Genomic DNA, 20861 nt, shown 5'->3' with positions numbered 1-20861 from the left:
ATTCTGTAGTCATGAAGAGCAGGTTTTAATTTTTGTTTATTAAAAACTCACACTTCCTATATAATTTTCCATTGCCTGCTAATTCAAAGGTATGAATAATAGTGTAGTCCCAGTCCATATACAGGTAGTCTTTGAGTTACAGCCATTCATTTAGTGACTGTTCAAATTTATAATAGCACTGAAAAAAATGACTTATGATCATTTTTCACATGACCATTGCAGCATCCCCATGGTCACATGATCAAAATTCAGATACTTGGCAACTGGTTCATATTTATGACAATTGCAGCTTTCCAGGATCATGTGATTCCATTTGGTGACCTTCTGACTAGCAAAGTCAATGGGGAAGCCAGGTTCACTTAACAACCATGTTAGTATCTTAACTGCAGTGATTCTCTTAACAATGGTGGCAAGAAAGATTGTAAAATGGGGCAAAATTCACTTAATAACTGTGTCACTTAGCAACAAAAATGTTGGGCTCAATTGTGGGCGTACGTCGAGGACAACCTATATCTTTCTGATGTGTAGATTTAAGGTCCAAGAATAGCACAACCACTACAAATATTGTTGAGAATGTTGGAGATTGTAGTCCAAACATTTCAAGGATACTGAGATGGTTTGAGAACTGTTCCATGTGATAATGGTCACAACTTTTTCTTTTGCAGAATATGGGAAGAGATTCAGAAGATTGAAGCTAATGAATTTTGTTTCCAGGAACAGGTATTTTCAATATGCCAGAGGTAACACTGGAAATATTGGCACATTATTTTAGAAAATGGAATTCAAATGAATCTAACTCTTGTGAATTGTGCTGTGTTTTAAGACTAGGTTGTAAGAAACTCTAATCTTTATTAGATTTTATTATTTCTTCATTGTGATTTCCATATCTCCAGAGTGACCCAATTGAGTTTGTAGAAAATATTTGTGAAAATATGCACATCTTTCAAAAAGAAGACCTACTAACAGGAGATCAACTACTGATTGAATATAATGCTGACGTAAGTGGAGCCCACATGTGTCTGAAAAAAAGAAATGAAATGAAAATATTTCTATACACTTCCTGATCCAAAATGCAATGAAGCTTCTTTAAAGTGTAGGTCTAGGGGCAATACAACAAGGTTTTGTTTTCTGTTGTATAGGCAATATAACAAGGTTCCTAACCAATTAGCCTGTGAGTTTCAACCGGTTGATAATATTCTGTCCTTCATCCCCCATAATAATTCTTATGTCATGGCATTAAAAAAAAATCAGCTTAAGAACAAAGAGGCAACTTTTATGAAAAATTATGAAAAATTGACTAACAGAGAATGAATTGATTTATTCTTTTCTATTTGCAGATCATTGCTGATGCCCTTAATCAACTCACTCCTGAAAAAGTAAACATCTTTCTCTTATCTCCTTCCCACGAAGGACAATGCACCAAGAAAGAAAACTGGTTTGGGACACAATACTGTGTGTTAGGTAAAGTGGCCATTTGTGTTATTACTGGTTTCTAAAAAAATCTGCTTCAAAACATCTAAGAGCAAAAATGTCATTAATGGTGCAAAATGTTGCATTAACTTGTTAATGTTGCATATGAATTGTTTAGTTACAAGGATTTCTTTTTAGAATTCAGAATTCGGGGTTTTCATTTTATTCATATGCCATGGAGCTTGATAGCTCTTGCTGTCTTGTGGCATATATACTGACTATATCCTCTCTCAGTTTGCAAACATTCATATGTGGACACAGTTTCTGTGGTGTTAAGCAGATAACAGTAGACAATATCATAAATCAGAGTCTGTGCAAAGAGAGCTTATCGGAATAAGTCCGTTTGAAGTTTAAGCAGCAAGAGAGTGATCCAAATACGATCCATAAGCCAGGGTGCTGAGTCGAGTAGTCAGCCAATCCAAGAGTCAAGGGTTCAAAAGTAAGTAAACACAGGAACAAAAGTCACAAATTATGATTAAATCATGAACTCAGATGAAACGAAGATGCAGTAAAAGTTAGAGATTTGGGAAACATAAAATGGATAGTTTCCTTCTTTTCCTGTGGTGTTTCTGGTATTAAAAGATTCTAACTATCCTCCAGAGGATGAGGAGGATTGGATGCATGATTTAGAAGGCTTATATAGAATTAAAATTAAGAAAATTAGAGCTCACTTGAGCCTAGCTTAAGCTAGATTCTCTGCACCACTGAATCTAAGACTAATACTTATCTTGAAGTATTCTCTACTAAGGTATTCATTATGAATTGTGTTACATTCACAGACATTGACCCGTATTGGAGCAACTTGTGGAACACTGATTTCCCTCTGAATCCAGATTTACATCTGCCACAAGAAAATAAATATATAGGTTAGTACTACTACCAAACAGTCCTGTTCAATTTAAAAGTGTTCTTATTACTGCACTGGGTTAAACCATTAACCCACTAAGTTACACATTGGTAGCACTAATATCTTTTGGGGAGCTAGGACCATAAATATAACAATTAACAAATAACAAATAATACACTTGGATACATAAGCTAATATTTTCTTTTTCTTCCCTTAGTGCTACCCCCTCTAGGTTTATGGGGCAAGGGTTTTTTCAAGTTTTTTTTCAACTAACTAAGCCTCAGGTTTTAATTTTTTTTTGCCTGAAAATGCTAGGAAATTATGCCTGAATTTTGGCAATTGTAATCAAAACTTTAGGAAGTAGCTATAGAGGTTTGTATGTCCAGAGATTCATATAAAGTTTATGAAGATCTTATGAAGCAATGTAGCAGGCAGACCAAGTGTCCATGAATAAATATTGTCTTCAGCATAGAAATTTGCCACTTTTATCTCCTATTTTAGCCACAGATTTCTCTGTGAAAGAAGCAAGTATCCATGCTCCAGAATATCCTACCAAAATAATAAACACACGGGAAGGGTGTCTTTGGTATAAGGAAGACAATAAATTTGGTGTGCCCAAAGGTAAATTGTTTAATACAACTGAATCATACATCTTAGATTACATCTATGGAGAAGATATCTTGTCAAGGTATTAAAGTTCTTTAACTGTTTAAAGCAATCAGCACTTTGGAGAGCTCTTTGCCATGGAAAATCTCTTCTCAATGAATCCTTTGGGAAAACAGACATGAAAAGAGCTTAGGATAAATGCTTAACAAGAAGGTAATTTAAGGAAAATCTAACCAAAAAATTGACACATTTAAAGCGCATTCACTAAAGTCTGGAAACAACCCTTTTACCCAATTGAAATTAAAATCTTTTGTTAACAATCATTGTTAACTCATTGATTAGTGTTTACTACTGGGGGCAAGGTTGGGCATAGGGAAAGTTGTTTATGTGTCTCTGTCTTCCTTTCTCTGTGTCTTTCCCTCCCCCCCCTCTCACACACATACTGATATGAGGAGGAGGAGGACGAGGAGGAGGAGGAAGAGGATGCAATCAATTTTGGTCTCTACACTATCAAAAAATGTTGAGACTCTAGAAAAAGTAGAGAAGAACAAAAACAAAAATGATTAGGGGGCTGGAGGCTAAAACAGATGAAGAATGGTTACAGGAACTGGGCATAGCTAGTCTAGTGAAGATAAGGACCAGCGTAGACATGATAGCAGTGTTCCAATATTTAAGGGGCTGTCACAGAGAAGAGGGGGGTCAACCTATTTTCCAAAGCACCTGAAGTCCAGACAAGGAATAATGGATGGAAACTGATCAAGGAGAGATTCAACCTAGAAATAAGGAGAAATTTCCTGACAGTGAAAACAATCAACCAATGGAACAGACTGCCTTCAGATGTTGTTGGTGCTTCATTACTGGAGGCTTTCAAGAAGAGACTGGACTGTCACCTGTCAGAAATGGTGTAGGGACTCCTGCTTGGGCAAGGCGTTGGACTAGATGACCTACAAGATCCCTTCCAACTCTGCTGTTCTAATTCTAATTTTAATCATCTTGGGAATGAGGATCTTCAACCATGGTCACCACTAAAAGTAATGGTTTCAGAAAGAACACAATTGTGATGATGGATCTAACTGAACAACCCTCAACTGGTGTAGGAGAGATTTCAGTGATTCTTTAAAAATATAGATGTATGTATATAAACAGTATGATTTTGATATTCTTATGCTTTTCCAATTTATTCATTTTTCTCCAGGATTTATCTGTTTCTATCTGGTATCACCAATAATATTACAGTCTGCATTGAAGTAAGCATTTCTTTAACTGATTAGTTGCATTGTTTTTTTTATAAAAAAAGTAATAAGAGATTTCACTGTTACTGTTAGGCTGCAATAATACATATACAGCCTTGTATGAAGTGATTTAGATTCACTTTGATTAAGCAAAGTCCTTGAACCAGAATTCTGTGGTTAGAAGGCTCCTTGCAGCTCTACCTTAGTACTAGTCTACATTTTCTAGAGTAGATGGATTCAGGACTGATACAGTGTTCACCAAATATTTGACAGCTGAAGATGTTTCAGCACATGGAAAGGGAGCTTCAGGCTGCATGGCTTTGGGATTGTCCTCAGCACTTTCCAAAGTTCCCTACTCAGAAAGGACCTTTACCACACAATCAGGAAAAGATTCCACATTTTCTAGCCCCAATGCACACTTTGTGATTCACAATGTGCCGATCTGGAAGAACTTCAGCAAGTATTAAGATTACCACTTTAGGCACAAAGATCCTATGGCATTTGCCAAAGTAATCCATCCTGAAAGCCCTTTGACCAGTGGTGGGATTCAAATATGTGAAGAACCAGTTATCTGTGTAGATGCTGCTTCTGGATGCCCATTCTGTGCCTGGGCAACAAAAAAATTAGCTACCGGTTCTGTGGAACTGGTGTGAACTGGCTGAATCCCACCACTGCCTTTGACCAATGCTGCAAAAGAAGGTTGAGAGAAGTTTTGAACTGCAGAACTTACCAAAGACTCCTCTCAGTTTTCTTTCATAGTCTTTTTTTTCTGAAGAGGTTTAAAGGGGTTCATTTGAATCTTTGTTGAAGTGAAGCCACCACTCCAAATTCATAAAGGTAAGGACAATTGTTTCTATATCTTAAATTCACTCAGTATACAGTATTTTTGAGAGAGGAAAAGTTCATAAATGTAAAAATGTCTATAATTTTTGGAAATGGCTGGATTATCTTTTATGGCAGTTTAACTCTCCCAAACAGATTATGTCGAAGGTAAATTAACCCATGGAAATGACAATCTGTAATTTTAGTCTCAGAACAGCCATTTTTCTGTTTCTCCTGTAAAACATGAAGACATGACAACTCTGCCACTTCAACTTATGTTAATTCACTTCATTTTTTTCCCCCTCACCTAGCATGGTGCTTTTTGATACTTTTGTAAGCATCCTCAGCCATAACCTTGCTGAACCAGCATATGAAGCCGATGTTGCGCAGCTGGAATATAAAGTGATGGCTAAAGAGCATGGCTTGGCCATTCGAGTAAAAGGCTTTAACCACAAGCTACCTGTGAGTGAACCTTACTTCTTCATAATCTACTTCCATTCCAGTGACTGTAAAGATTAAAAAAAAAGATCATCACCAGAACAACTTAACTGAAATGAAAGGATAAGACATGGAAAAATTCCGGTAGTCCTCAACTTATGACCATTTGTTACAGTGGTCTCAGAACAGGTGCATTATGGCCCATAATGTACTTCCAGCTATTATAAAATGTTGCTTCCCCTCCTCTTTGATCTCATGACTAGATTTTGGGTGACTTTACAACCGGTTGTAGCATTCTGAGATCATGGGAACACGATTTGTGACATTTTTTGCCCACTATGGGAAGAATATGTTTACTTAATGACCATACTATTTGCTTAATGATCATGTGATTTTCTTAATGACCACCATGAAAAATGTCAAAAAACAGGTCTGATCTGATTGATGCCTCAATTTATTATTGCAACTACTTACAACCAAGCTTCCAATTATAATCATGAATCAAGGACTATCTGCTGTTACTATGTACCTATCTTTGGTGAAAGACTTCATAAGTCAGTGGCATAAGATGGTGTACACCAGTGTTTCTCAACCTCGTCACCTTTAAGACAGATGAACTTCAACTCCCAGAATTCCCCAACCAGCATTGGGAATTGAAGTCCACCCATCTTAAAGACGCTGAGGATGAGAAACACTGGTGTACACTAAATCAAATTTTGCTACCTTGGTTTGGTGTCTGGCTACAAATAACTCTTTCTCCATCCTCTTATATGGGATAATCTAGCTGGAAATTGGGTTATTTGACTTCTCTAAATCCTATGTGTACAAATTATATATTGCAACCCTCAAATGAGCTATAAAGAACCAGAAGAAAAACATTACTCTTGAGATTTTTTTCCCCTGATTTATGTAATGTTTATTGATCTATATAAATATCATTATATTTGTGTCCTTACACCATTATAGACCAAAATGAGAGAATCATTTTTTTGTACCTTGTCAATCTCAAAGCTTACACAGGATAGAGGAAAGAATTTATAATGTCACCAAGAATGGCAGATGGAAATGCTTAGCTCAGTAATTTTATTTATTTAATAAATTAATGGATTGATTTGAATGTTTCCCTTTTAAAGATGGGTTGAATTATTTTATTCTTCACCTCAAGGGGCAAATTTAGATTTCTGAAAGTTTGTGAGGCATACTGAAGGTTTGCTTAATTTTACAAAACATGGCCTTTCTAATATTTGAAGGCTGGTAGTATGACTACATTTAACCTTCTCTATTCTAGCTCCCTTAATTCAACGTCAGAGATGTTTTGGGTCCTTCAGTATCCAGTATATAAGTTTGTGTGCTTGTGCTTTGTATATTATATTGGACTATTACTTGTGAGATGCTTAATGTGGCACCTTTTAGTATTTTATTTCATAAATTACTGTTCTACTTGAACTTTTCTTTCTAGTTGCTGTTTCATTTGATAATCAATAATTTATCTGACTTGAAGATCACACCTTCAAATTTCCAGATAATAACAGAGCAGCTGAAAAGGTCATACTTTAATTATCTCATCAAAGCAGATACACTGGCCAGGTGAGTGTTTTTAAGTTTTAATTTCATGGAAATAATGACTGTGTTGGAGCTTAATTGTGTAAATTAAAACAACTACAACAAAACAAAACAAATAACAACAAAACTAGTTTCAAGCCTATGAGTTTAAAGATGTGTGATAGTGTTTGAATCCATAGACTAGGGGTCACCAACCCCTGGGCAGCAGCCCACTACTGGGTTGCGACCCATTCAAAATTGGGCTGCGTGAGCGATAGACAAGTGTGTGTGTGAATCTCCACTCTCATGAGCAGAGGGTGCTTTTGCTTGTGCACGAAGCTCCATTCATGTGAGTAGACAACGCTCACATGCAAAGCTCCATTTGTCAGCACTCTCCATTCTCCACTCATGCGAGTGGAGCTTTGTGCACGAGCGCAAGTATCCTCCATGCACGCAAGTAGAGCTTCACATCCTTCCACTCACACACAAAGCTCCATTCGCACAAGTACGGGGTATGTGAGGCCACCACTTGCACCAATGGAGCTGTGCATGTGTTTGTGTGTCTGCCATTTACACAAACCCCTGCGCTGGTCCGGGCCACCAAGGTAGAAAGATTGGGGACTGCTGCTGTAGAAGATATGTGCAATCTATAACTTTCTCCAGGCTAGAAGAAACATTAGACCTTGAATTAATAAAAGAAAATATATACTTTAAAAATTAGAATCAAGGCAACTAATGTGAATAGTAACTGATCAAAAACTAAATTTGATTTGTTTAATTAAAAGTATATTCAGTCAATTAGTTCTCATTAATGTATGACCTTTTGTAGATTTAATAATTGTTTGTCACATCAAAGCTGTCACAAATTGGTGATAAATTTTGGAGAGATTCTGAATAACCTTACCCAAGGTTTCAGAGCATGGAAGTGAGATCTCAGATTATGCACCATCTGCTATAGAAATGTATTATCTCTTGCACTGTAGCCCTGTAAGCACGACACCCATATAGTTAAGTATTCTACTTGATCCTCTTATGACTAAGTGGCTGTTCACATAGAGAGGTTCCTGATGTTAGGTGGTGGGACACTGGGAGAAGAGTTAAACTACACATGCAATCTTGCCCCAATATTTATTTGAATGACACGTGAATGGAGTTAGATTATTATCATGCTTTCAGTATTGGAAAAAGTAAGAATCCAGAATTAATACATGTTGCTGATATCTCTTCATTTTGGGATTTCCAGAGATATACGGCTATCAATATTGGAACATGGCAGATGGTCGTTAATAGAGAAATATCAAACTTTGATTAATGGTATTTCTATAGAATCTCTGACAAAATTTGTTGGTGCTTTCAAATCAAACCTGTGGGTAGAAGGACTTGTCCAAGGAAACTTTACAAAAAATGTGAGTACAAAATCCACTTAGATATGGAGTGGTGAAGATCATTAGCTGGTACTAAGTATTATAAATCCCCAATTTTTATGTCCTTTTACAATCTATACATTTTACTAGACATTTATGAAATGATAATAAATGATAATAAATATTTTATCATCATAAACCCCATCTTTATTTATAACTTGTATTTTATTGTTTTATTTTGCTTTATTATCAATCCTGATAGACTCAAGGTTTACTCAGCCTTCCATCATTCTGAGGTTGGTAAAATGAGGACCCAAATTGTTGGGGGCGATATGCTGACTCTGTAAACTGCTCAGAGAGGGCTGTATATAAGTCTAAGTGCTATTGCTATTTAATGTGATTTTATATATTTATACATATATTTCTAGTTTCATTTTAATGTTGTAAGCTGTCCAGAGTCACCTGGTGGTGAGACAGTCAGCAAACAAATTTAATAAATAAATAAAAATAATGAAATCAATAAATATTATAGATTGTATTTCCTAGATAGCTTTATTACTTTACTGACATTTTAACATTATTAGTTTCATATTGTTGCTGTTTGCTATGTGATATCACGTGGACATTGTATATCAATACAAACAATTTTTAAATAAAGATTCTGAGATGAAATTTGCTTTCAAAGAGGGTAAAATTTTAACTATTCTGTGAATTGAACTTGTGTTGAACAGCAGTTCTGGTGATGTGAAGGCCAAATTATTTTGGCAGTACTATAGAAATAGTTTGCTATTGCATTTTTCTACTAAAAACCCTTTCTTATCAAGCCTACAGCCTTGGAATTCCATGATGGTCTTTGATGCAAAATATTGTTGACTATTGGGACAAAATTACTTTGCCTAGTTTTTTTTCAAATGTATTACCTTTCACAATTTATCTCTTAGGAGTCAAAGGAGTTTATGAATTATATCTCTGGGTAAGTACTGTGATTTGATTCTCACTACTGAATAAAAGACACCATTTTTTGCAAGAACTACATGGTAGTTAGTGTTATTTTCACAACACTAAACTATAATTTGCATTGGAAACTTAATTCTTTATAATTACCAGCCTTTTTAATATGCATTTAGTACAGTTGTGTTGTATTATTTATTAGACTCGTGTGCCGCCCATCATGCTTGCATTTGTTTAAGAATACCTGTGTTTAATTCTCTATATTTTAAAAATATTTTCTACCAATGTTATCTCAATTACCAAAAACTTTGAAATTCCAGATTTTTTTTCAAATTATAAATATTCTCAAGCATTATTTGATGTTTGCTTGCATTCATTTAGCTAAACTTGCTTATTCAAAATTCCAGCATAATTTTCATAGTAATTGTGAATAATTTTTTCCATGAGCTCATACTATATTCCAGCAAAGTAGATTCCATATCACCATAGCAGGGAGCTTTGCTGAATGTGCAATATAAGCCCTCATCAACTTCTGGACTTCATTTATTAAACAGAAGGGATGGTGCAGTCATCCCATTCTAATATTTGGAAGCAAAGAGGCCTCATTTTGTAGAACTTCAAAGGGCATTGTAAAAAATGTTTTACATAAAGCGTATCTTTGATTATGACCTTTGTCAGACGACATAGCAATGCAGCTGTAGGGCAGGGTCTTTTGAAGACAGATATGGGCTAAGAGACAGGACCCAACAGAGCAGATGGAGGAAAATTGGTCTGTTCTACCAACGTAGCTGAAACCTCAGGTTGCATACAGAAAACCCCTAAGGACTGTCTCAGTCCATAAGAGTGACAGCAGGTCAAAAGCCAGACTACTGAAAGATGCAGAAGCATGAAACTGCAGGAAAATGCAGTCTTTCTTCCTTGGGAATAGAAACTTAAGAATTAGAACTGCTGCCGAATAAACCAGATTTCTGAAATTCTAAATAACAATTTCAGACTAGGTGCTACACCTTGCCATTAGAAAATGACCCACTGGTAGAAATGTATATATTTTGTGTTCTCCTCTGTTAGAACTTTGACCTGTTTCTGCAATTGCTTGGAGTCAAACAGGTTTGTATTTTTCTGTTGCTTTGACTGAATTTTGGACCAACAATTCATCTTACTTACTTCTGCCTCATTCCTTGGTTGCATTTTCAAAGGAAAGCTGAGCAAATTTTGTTTACCTACCAATGTGCTGATTTTTTGACAGGAAAGAGATGCTTTCAAAGTCCTGCAAACTCCTATACCAATAAAGGAAAATATCTGTAGATAAAGGTTGAAATGAGGGTTCCCTTGGTGCTCTCTGAGCTTGGTTGTTTTCTTGCAGATGTTTCATTACCCAAACTAGGTAACTAGTACGTTGATGATTTATCTAGTTTGGGTAATGAAAAATCTCCAAAAAAACCCAACCAAGCTTAGAGAGCACGAAGGACCCCTCATCCTTTTGAGGATGCTGTGATTATTCACCTGCCAGTGAAAAAATGAGATATCAAAAAGCATAATCAGGGAGTTAGATTGCTTTTTTAAAAGGAGATTTTAGTATGTAGAATAATTTTTCCATATAAGCTGCTTTGTTACTTAGTTTGTTTGTTTGTTTTTTGTCTCTTTCCTTCTCCAGAAAATTGCAGTTCCATCCTCTAATACACCCATGTCCTATTCAGTTTCGAGTGATGGAGTTGCCTAATACTCACATCCTATGTAAAGTGAAATCTCTTCACATTGGGGATGCAAACACTGATGTCACAGTCTATTACCAGGTGAATTTTATCACAGGATTTGAAATGGACGTTAAGCTGTATGATTACTTATATCAATTTATTGTGATTGTTAAGCTATTTTATCATGTGACAATTTTTAAAAGTGACACTTGTACCTTTTTATTTTTGTCTTTTAGTCACAAATAAAAATTATGGTATATTTAAATAATACATTCATATAATAATTTATCCTATGATTCTATATTAAAGTTTATAAGTTTTTAAGGAGAAAATTATTAGCGTCATAATAGTTACCTTTTTACTGATTCCTTCTACTTATCCCACGTTTCTTAGTCTATTACTAGAATAATTTACAACTGGAAATAGACTTTTTACATGAGGCAGAAAAAAATGCATTTACTGTATGATTCATGGGTATGATGATTAAAAAATGGATAGTACAAAAAAGTGAGCTTATTTATAATCATAAAGAGATAATTTTGTAATTGTACTTATATTTGCTGCAAAGGAAATTGGAAGCTTCTATTTCAGAGGTGTCAAACTCGCAACGTCACGTGACATGTTGCGACGTATCATAACTTTTTTGCCATTGCTGGCATTGGGATGGGCAAGGTTTTGCTATGATGCATCTGGCCCATGGGCTGGCAGTTTGACACCCCTGTTCTATTTCTTTTCAAGCATAAAATGGCACTTTTTCAGGAAATGAGTTTTTTGAATGAGTGATTGTCAAATAGAACAAGGAGGGAGTTCAAAAGAACCCCCATGATGATGATAGAAACCAGTAGTAATAGATTAGATTAATTACCAGAAGTAATCAAGACCTCATATCTATTTTTTACATGTATCGTTTGCAAAAGATGGGGGTTTGGTCTAATATTTATGGCCACCAGTGTGACTTTCTTCACCTGCCCCATGGATGTCTCTTGACATCACTGTTGTCAAACACTGTCAGTCTTTTTATCCCAATCCCTTCCTTCAAATGGGTGATTTGAGCATTGCATGCAAAAAAAAAAAAATAGTTTAACCATTGGTGGCTTTGATGATCCAGAGACCTCAGTTCCTTAGCAAAACTTAGGGCAAGAACATATTAAAGGCATTCTTATGGTATATTTTCTTTTTTATATAGGTTTCATTAATTTTTTAAAATTACAATCTTTAGAGCTTAGTAACCAACATGTTGTCTGGGTTCACATATTTAACATTAGCTTCTTCAATATAAATCTATTCAGTACTTCACAATCCAATATTTTTTTCTTGATCTTCCTTTCTTCCCCATATTTTTTCCCTTTCCCCCTCATTAAAAAATGCAGAACCAGAAATCTTCTTATGGTATATTTTCATTACATTTTGAAATATATACCACATACCTAGATAAATCATTAACCTACTATCACCTATTTTTTTAGACTGGAGCTAAGAAATTAAAAGACTATACACTCACAGAACTGCTTGTGGTAAGTTCTAATGCCTGTAACTTTAAAAACTAATGCCCAGTGTTTGTTCTTTCTGCTTCCTTCTTACTCCCTGTCCTGATGTGCATGATTTTTAATTTATAGGCTGAAGAACTATTGCATTTTTTCAACTGCTTTGTAAACTGTTTCACCACCTCTTAGTTGTAATTAAAAATTATACTTCTCCTCCTCCTCCTCCTCCTCCTATCTCTAATTCTAAACATTATAGAAGCAAATCCATTAGCACTTTTTCCTATTATCATTTTTTAAAAAATGAACAACATGAGCTGAAATTCACTTCATCAAATGCAGCAGTAGCTTATCCCTTTTAATAAAAATTTTAATAAAAATTTTAATTAAAAAAATTGTCAGATTCCTCATGTAATTCTAGATACATTTCAGAAGAAAGCCACAACTGTAAAGCTTTCAACAACATTTTCCCTTTTTAAGGAAAAAAAAAGAATCATGTATAATTTTATTAAAGTGTGAGTTAAGCAAACTACAGTATTTATCTTCTAAATCTGTGGAATTTCAGATGCACATGGAGGAGCCATGCTTTGATTTCCTGAGGACCAAGAATACACTGGGGTGAGTTTTCTACTTCTGATCTTGTCTGATCATAGACCATAGTTTTTATATCTATAGGATTGTTTCCTCTCTCTAAGACTTAGACTTATATACCACTTCATAGTGCTTTACAGCCCTCTCTAAACAGTTTACAGAGTCAGCATATTGCCCCCTTTTATATTAAATATGAATTTCTGTATTTTTGTGAGATTTTTCACTCTCCAGATAATACTTTTGGAAGCAAAAAAATAGAAGGAAGGAAGGGAGGAAGGAAGGAAGGAAGGAAGGAAGGAAGGAAGGAAGGAAGGAAGGAAGGAAGGAAGGAAAACTTTTTTATAAAATTAGCGGGAAAACCCCAAAATAATAGTTATTAATTAGGAAACATAATGTGAAAAATCTAATTATTCCCTTCCTAAACTGTAATCTAGCCATGTTTACTCAAAAGTAGGTTCATCTGAAATCACTACTTTTAAACATCAAATAAGTCTATAAGATCATTGTTTCTCAATCTTGTCAGCTTGAAGCCTGGTTGGCTGTGGAACTCTGGAAGCTGAAGTCCACCCATCTTAAAGCTGCCAAGGTTGAAAAATACTGCTATAGAATATTCCTATTCCCACTTTGAAAAAGCAGATGAAAATATGCCATAACTTTGGCTTTGGGCTTCCCACTATTCCATCTGTGAATTAGGTCCTTAATGAACAAATTCACGAATCTGGATATTAGACCAGAATAAGCAATACCTATCCAAAGGTCTTCTAATCTGGTACCTTTTAGATGTTTGAGGTTGCAGCTCAGCGTGGATGATCTAACATTGGAGAAAGGATCCAGGGACAGCTAGACTTAACCCTGCTGATGGAATGGGCTATCACTGTCTCTTTCCTCTCCCTTGAAGTCTAGGAGATGGAAAGGCTTTGATTAAATCACTAGTTCAAAGCTGTAACTCTAATAAATCACTGAATGTTGGCTTCCATGAAGTTTCAACAGCATATGGAAGAATGGGTTTAATAGGAAAGCTAATGTATATTAATACACTCTAATTAATAGTTTGCATAAAATGACTTCTGACTCTGGAATATTGTTCTGTTCATTTGCTTTAGTTACCATGTCTACCCTGCTACAAGAAATACTTCTGGGATCCTGGGTTTTTCTGTTACCGTAACAACACAAGCAACCAAATATAAGTACGTCTCTCTTTTTTTCATATCAAGTAAATGTTATATTACTGTTTCCATCCTATAACTCTATGAGTTCTGGAACTGCTAATGGCTAATCATTCTTGAAAAACTCTGACATGTTTAAAACTGCTAATTCTCCATTACAAATGTTTCTGCTGCTTTCTTTTAAAGCTGAGAGGTTTAATGTATTTGCTGAGATACATTTCCAAAACAAGCCTACCTACTTAAATGGCCTGACCTATAAGAGATAGGAATGCCAATAAAATTTATGGCCCAGATCCAGGTACATTAAAAAGAAAATTACCAATTCATAGCAGCCACTAAATTAAACTCCACAGTATACCTTCACTGAATTTTAGCTGGATTGGGATTTTTCTAAAAATGAAAAAATGACTTTAGCTTAACATAATCTCATAGAGTCCTATACTTCATAAATTACTTTGGAATATACATGTCAGGCTTAATTTCTTTACATCGTCAATTTAGAAGATCTGTAGGTAGCATGTTTCCATGTTATCTACATGAAAAGCAAGAATATTGCAAGGAACATTAATCTGAATTAGGTAGAAGGCAATTCTTTCTGAGAAAATTCATTACTATTATCATTCTCTTCTTTAAATAAAGATCTTTATTTGTGCATAAATGTGTATGTATACATACACACAAACACAGAGAGAAAGAGAACAACACAAAGTTTTTAAAAATAAATACTTCATGAAAGAGAATTGAACATTTGCCAGAAAGACAAAGATACAATTATTGTTTAGAAATGTGCTAAACTGCAGCTTTAGACATGTTGCTTTTCAATATGCAAATTATATTCTATTAAGAACATAAGAATTGCCAAGGACTTTCTTAAAACTTGTCAAGAAGAGACAAGCAAATAGTTATTGGTTTCTCAGCTGGATATTATTTTCTAAAAGTAAACTATTTTCCCCTATTTTTAGTCTGGATACATAAGCAACACAAAAGGAAAAAAAGAACACAGCTAGTTTCAATTTACAACAATTCATTTAGTGAATGGCACTGAAAAAAAGTGACTTATAACTATTTTTCACATTGTCGACTGTTGCAGGATCCCCATGTCATGTGATCAAAATTCAGACTCTTGGCAACAATTCATATTTATGATGGTTGCAGTGTCCAGGGATCATGGAATCGCCTTTTGTGATCTCCTGACAAGCAAAGACAATGGGGAAGCCAGATTCACTTAACAGCTGTGTTACTAACTTAACAACTGCAGTGATTCAGTTAACAAGCATGGCAAGGAAGGTTGTAAGATGGGGGAAAATTCACTTAACAAATGTCTCACTTCGCAACATAAATTTTGGATTCAATTATGGTCATAATTCGAGGACTAACTGTATCTTGGTGGAAAATAAAAGATGGTCTAACCAGTTTAGTAGAGATGGTCATGTTCCTTGCCCTCTCAACAGATGGAAGGAATAATTTCACTGGTGAAAATTGCTGAAATCTAATCTTCATTTGACTCTGATCAGTATCTGATGCCCATTATGGCTTACTTCCTATAGTACGATTGGTCCATAAATTCAAATCATTCTATTGCTTGGGTTCCAATTTCTTCCAGATTCACTACTGTGTAAGTTTATTGGTTAAGGTTGAGAAAAAAATCTAGCTTTTAGCATCTCATGATTAAGAGGACAAATATTTGCTGGCAGTCAATAGATCCTTGATCATCTCTGATTTACATGAAAGGCAGCTTGTTCAGCCTCCACTAAAATCCATAGCTGAACCTAGACAAGATTAAATACCACACAGGTGGCAATAAGTACCTTCCAAGATCATATCACCTCTTTTAATTTTTTTTTAGTTCTGAATATGTTGACAAAAAAATAGAAGAATTCTTTGTACACTTTGAGGAAAAACTCCAGAATTTGTCTGAAGAAGAATTTCTTACTCAGGTATAGATTATATAAATTATGATTTAGATCATAGAAAGGTAACCTTATGATCACCAGATATTTGTAGTTCAAATCTCATTAATCTTAGTTTACTAAATGGCAAAACAATTGGAGGATGTCAAATTACTTGTCCCCAATTTAAATAGCACATTATTTTCAAGCAATTTGTAGCAGTCACCCTGGGTTGTCATAAGAGCTGTCTAATCTGCACCAATTAATGAGTTAAATTTAATCCCAAACAGATCTTGTTGATAGGTATTGGTTGACTTATTGATATTGGTATTCTTATTCTGAGATTGACACAATGTCCTAGAGAGGAGTCATGACAATGGGGCCACTCTAGAAACACCCACTCCTATCCACTTAGTTGTTCTTACTCCTGCTGTGAGTGGCATTTGAGAAAGAAAGAATATGTGTATTCTGTTTTTAACTTCACTAGGCCACCCAGAGTCATTTTTGAAGCTGGGTAGTCTAGCAATTGGCTAAATAAATATTTCCTTTTGCAAATAGTAAGGAATAGTATGTTTCACAGGTCTCTGCTCTAATCAAGCTTAAGCGCACAGATGACTCCCATCTTGGAGAAGAAGTAGACAGAAACTGGAATGAAGTGATTACTCAACAATATGTCTTTGACAGACTTGCCCGAGAGGTAATAAATGGAAAGGATTACTAGTTTCGTTCTTTCAAAATTCGTAAAGCTTTATGTAGGCAAAATATGCATGCAGGCATGCATACATTCACATACACTTTTTATAATTAAAACATAAAGGCAATCTGGTTCATAATCAGCAAAATGGAAAATTGAGACATTTTGTTCTGCTGGTCTGAAGGGACAGAATTGGAGCTTAAGTGGTTCCCGACAAATGGTGAAAACATGGTTAAAATGGAAAGATAGGAGATCTAGGCTTCTTAAAATCATGTTCTGTGAGAAAAATAAATACACAACTCATCACAAGTGTCAACGAACAGCTTGTTTTCCACATGAATATTATCTCATTGTAGGTCATGTGTGAGACAGCAGCAATTGAAGCCTTCAAAATCTTAAAAAGTGGTTAATGGGAAAAAGTCTTAAATGCAGCCTTCACTGCTGTATCTTTTTTTAGCCAGGATTAGTAAAAATAAACATCGAGTCTGCCTTTCTACTCTTAACCCAGAAGAGTCTCTTCTGATCCATTATACTTCTAATCCTCGCATGTTTCTTTTTTCCTCTTTTTGTTATATGTCAAAACTATGCATTTATGAGAGCCAATTCTCAGTCCCCAGGGTATTGCAAATATATAATTGTTGCAAAACAGGGATCTCAAAAGACAATTCCTCTACCAGGAATGTGTGTCTGCAGTATATTTTGCTCATTCAGATTATAGGTTTTTACTTGGAAGTGTCCCTTAATGGGCATACGTAGGACTTCAACTCCAAGGTGAAGCATAACATACAATAAAGAAGAGATTTATTGTAGTATTCAAAATGTGACAAAATAGCATAATAGCAGATTTTGGTTCTGATAAAATGTTATTAAGTAATTTAAGCTTCCATCTTTCTTCTACTATGAAATTACAAATAAGAAACATGCCATTCTCAGGCATTTGGCATTCAGGATCTGACTGACCCAAGCTTTTTAATACATGACATTGTTTTGGACATCTTTCCCCCTCATCATCAGACAAAGCTTGATCAGGTTCCATTTTTCAATCCAAAGAAAAATGAGAGTTTCTTTTTGACCAAACAAAGAAGGAAGGAAGGAAGGAAGGAAGGAAGGAAGGAAGGAAGGAAGGAAGGAAGGAAGGAAGGAAGGAAGGAAGGAAGAAATAGCAAAGAAAAAGATGGCAAAAAATGGAATGAAAGAAACTTCAGAGAGGCATACCATCATTTGGCCAATAGAAAGATTCATCTATTATTATATAACAGAGTGTATCTATTGAATCTTTCAATTAAGGAAAGGCTTATATTTCTTTCTAGGTCTATATTTTTGTTGTCTTGTAAATTTACTACTGTATACTGTCTGGAATCACTGAGTTGGGCAGCCATACAAATTTTCTTAAATAAAATAATAAGAGTTCATTATGAGTAAGTGGCAGCAAGAACACTGCAATTATTTCTGATCATAATGCTCGAAATCAGTGGTGGGATTCAGCCAGTTCACACCAGTAGCTAATTCTTTGTTGCCCAGGCCCAGAATAGACTTCCAGAAGTGGCATCCACACAGAGAACCATTTGTTCATATACTTGAATCCCACTACTGCCTGAAATATATCTGCAAGATGTAAAGGCTGAATTATGGAATTCTTTTTCAACAAAGTTAGAAGGTCCTCAGAGATTTGAAACTTGCATACAGGAAGGAAACTAGTATAGAATAATATACAATACACTTATATATTGCCTTGGTAAGACCACACTTGGAATACTGCGCCCAATTCTGGTCCCAATACAAAAAAGTGGCTGAAACTCTGAGAAGAGGGCAGAGAAGAGAAAAAAAAAAGATATTAGGGGTCTGGAATAGTGGTGGGATTCAGCCAGTTCGTATCTCTTCAGCAGAACCGGTAGCTAATTTTTTGTTGCCCAGGCCCAGAATGGACTTCCAGAAGTGGCATCCACACAAAGAACTGGTTGTTCACATATTTGAATCCCACCACTGGTCTGAAGGCTGAAACATATGAGGAACAGTTGCAGAAACTGGGCAGGCCTAGTCTAACAAAGAGAAGAACTAGGGATGCTACATGATAGCAGTCTTCCAATATCTGAGAGACTGTCACAAAGAAGAAGGGGTCAATCTCTTCCCCAAAGTACCTGAGAGCAAGACAAGAAGTAACAGATAGAAAATTATCAAATAGAGGGCCAATCCAGAATTAAGGAGAAATTTCCTGACAGTAAAAATAATAAGTGGAATGCTTACCAAGTTGTGGGTGCTCCAACACTGGAAGTTTTTAAGAAGATATTGCCTGGACGGAATGGTTTAGGGTCTCCTGCAAGGGAGGAGGAGGAGGAGGAGGAGGAGGAGGAGGAGGAGGAGGAGGAGGAGGAGGAGGAGGAGGAGGAGGAGGAGGAGGAAACAACTTCCTTGGAAACCTGTGCTAAAGAAGGTTTTGTGAGGTTGCCATCTCAAATTTAGTACAAAACATATACACGACTAGTTATTCTAGTTAGAACAAACTGATGCAACTGGAGTGGGCAGAGTGTTTCTTTTTTCAAATACTACCATACTCCATGCTGTGTGAAAATCTGACTGCTGAGGGCTTCCTGTTTTCCTTTTTGGACTTTTGTCTGAAGCACGCTTTTTGTTCTGATAAAGTAAACAACAAAATTGAGTCAAAGGGGTTATACTGTAAAACTTGCATAACTGCTTGGTGATTCTAAGGAATTCTGTTCTCTGTGACTTATAGATTGTAGCACTAAAAAGCCTTACTAGAGCCCAGTTGATTGACTGGTTCCTACATTTCAGGAGAAAGCATAGGAGAGTTTTGAGCATCCATGTAAGTATTTCCAGAAACACTTACAAACTTAGAAAGAAGTAAAAAGAGAAATGAAAAAGCAGATTATTATTTTTTTAAAAAAGAAAATACCGTATTTTCTGGCGTATAAGATGACTTTCTAAAGCATACAAATCAGCTCCAAAGTCGGGGGTCGTCTTATACACCGAGTCGTCTTATACGCCGGAAATTACGGTAGTTTCTGGAGTATAAGATGACTTTCTAGGCATGCAAATCGGCTCCAAAGTCGGGGGTCGTCTTATATGCTGAGTTGTCTAATACACCGGAAAATACTGTAGATTAAATTGCCAGTTCTGGTCTTTCACACTATTGGATCCAACAGCAGCTCCACCTCCCTGTTAAGCAATTGCTAAAAGAAAATTCTGACAGGGCAATGTACCCTTCAGTAGAAAAAAGATTATCCATCTCTGGTTTTTAAGCATAAATAATTTTGCCACCAGCAGAATAGAAGTCTCATACTACAAAGCTGCTTGCTACCTTTGTTTCTGCTCACTTCTGAAACAAGCTTTTGGGGGGGGGGGCAAATTTTTCCTATGTTTACAGAATCTATGTATCATGAAATATTTTTTATTCACCTAAATTTTATGGGCCAGTTTGTGGGTGTGTCTTTTGATTGTTCTCCAAAAGAATTATCCTTTGCTAGGAAATTAGGAAAGTCAAGATTAATTTTTTTTTAAAAAAAAAATGATTGTGTTTGCTGAACAACAGACTTTGCTTACCTTTCTTCATTCCAATTATTTGCTGATCTTAAGTAACCTTTTGATTTTTGAATTTTCAGGTGGCAGGCTATGGTAAACAAGAAGGAGATTTGAATGTTAGACCTTCTTCCGTTGTCCAAGACTCTATGTTTAGCAGAGAACCTCAACTGACCTTTTTGCCTTCTTCTCCTCTGTTGAATATCCCCTCTATACTGGACATCAGAGCTTTCATCTCAACTCTTAACATTTTTCCTTACCACAAGATACTAAAGTAATCTACAAGATACTAAAATAAACTTTCATCAACTCATTCTCAAGCTTGCTGGTGTCATGGTTTCACAGTCTGGCACCCACAATTATTTTGCAGACAACATTGTTCGAGGAACTGAGGAAAACAGGATAGAAAAATCATGCGGAATTTTTTTTTCACCATATCCTCAGTCTCTGTTTTCCTCCCATTTTTTTCCTCTCTTCTTTTTCTAGTTCTTTTATGTTTGCACTCACATTTCTTTAATTTCTTTCTCTTTGAGGCTAAGT

General features: G+C 35.6%; 1 protein-coding gene across 1 annotated transcript in view; it reads left to right on the top strand.

Annotated features, from left to right (window-relative positions):
* LOC120301496 (nardilysin-like) overlaps positions 1–20619 on the top strand; it is a 52088-nt gene extending 31469 nt beyond the window's left edge. The window contains exons 14-31 of the mRNA XM_039328879.1: positions 666–720; positions 894–998; positions 1338–1461; positions 2250–2336; positions 2819–2938; positions 4119–4170; positions 5289–5439; positions 6875–7002; positions 8201–8363; positions 9263–9294; positions 10927–11065; positions 12433–12480; positions 13013–13065; positions 14142–14225; positions 16051–16141; positions 16674–16790; positions 19519–19608; positions 20405–20619. Of these exons, the coding sequence (XP_039184813.1) occupies positions 666–720; positions 894–998; positions 1338–1461; positions 2250–2336; positions 2819–2938; positions 4119–4170; positions 5289–5439; positions 6875–7002; positions 8201–8363; positions 9263–9294; positions 10927–11065; positions 12433–12480; positions 13013–13065; positions 14142–14225; positions 16051–16141; positions 16674–16790; positions 19519–19608; positions 20405–20599 (1834 nt within the window). The 3' untranslated portion in view covers positions 20600–20619. The remainder of the gene's footprint in view (positions 1–665; positions 721–893; positions 999–1337; positions 1462–2249; positions 2337–2818; positions 2939–4118; positions 4171–5288; positions 5440–6874; positions 7003–8200; positions 8364–9262; positions 9295–10926; positions 11066–12432; positions 12481–13012; positions 13066–14141; positions 14226–16050; positions 16142–16673; positions 16791–19518; positions 19609–20404) is intronic.
* The last annotated feature ends 242 nt before the right edge of the window (positions 20620–20861 follow it).

This window comes from Crotalus tigris, unplaced genomic scaffold (genome assembly GCF_016545835.1).
Source record: "Crotalus tigris isolate CLP2741 ecotype Arizona unplaced genomic scaffold, ASM1654583v1 scf7180000024384.25900115:4084858, whole genome shotgun sequence".
Lineage (NCBI taxonomy): Eukaryota > Metazoa > Chordata > Lepidosauria > Squamata > Viperidae > Crotalus > Crotalus tigris.
Note: the sequence above shows the minus strand (reverse complement) of the source record. Positions and strands in the feature narration are given on the sequence as shown.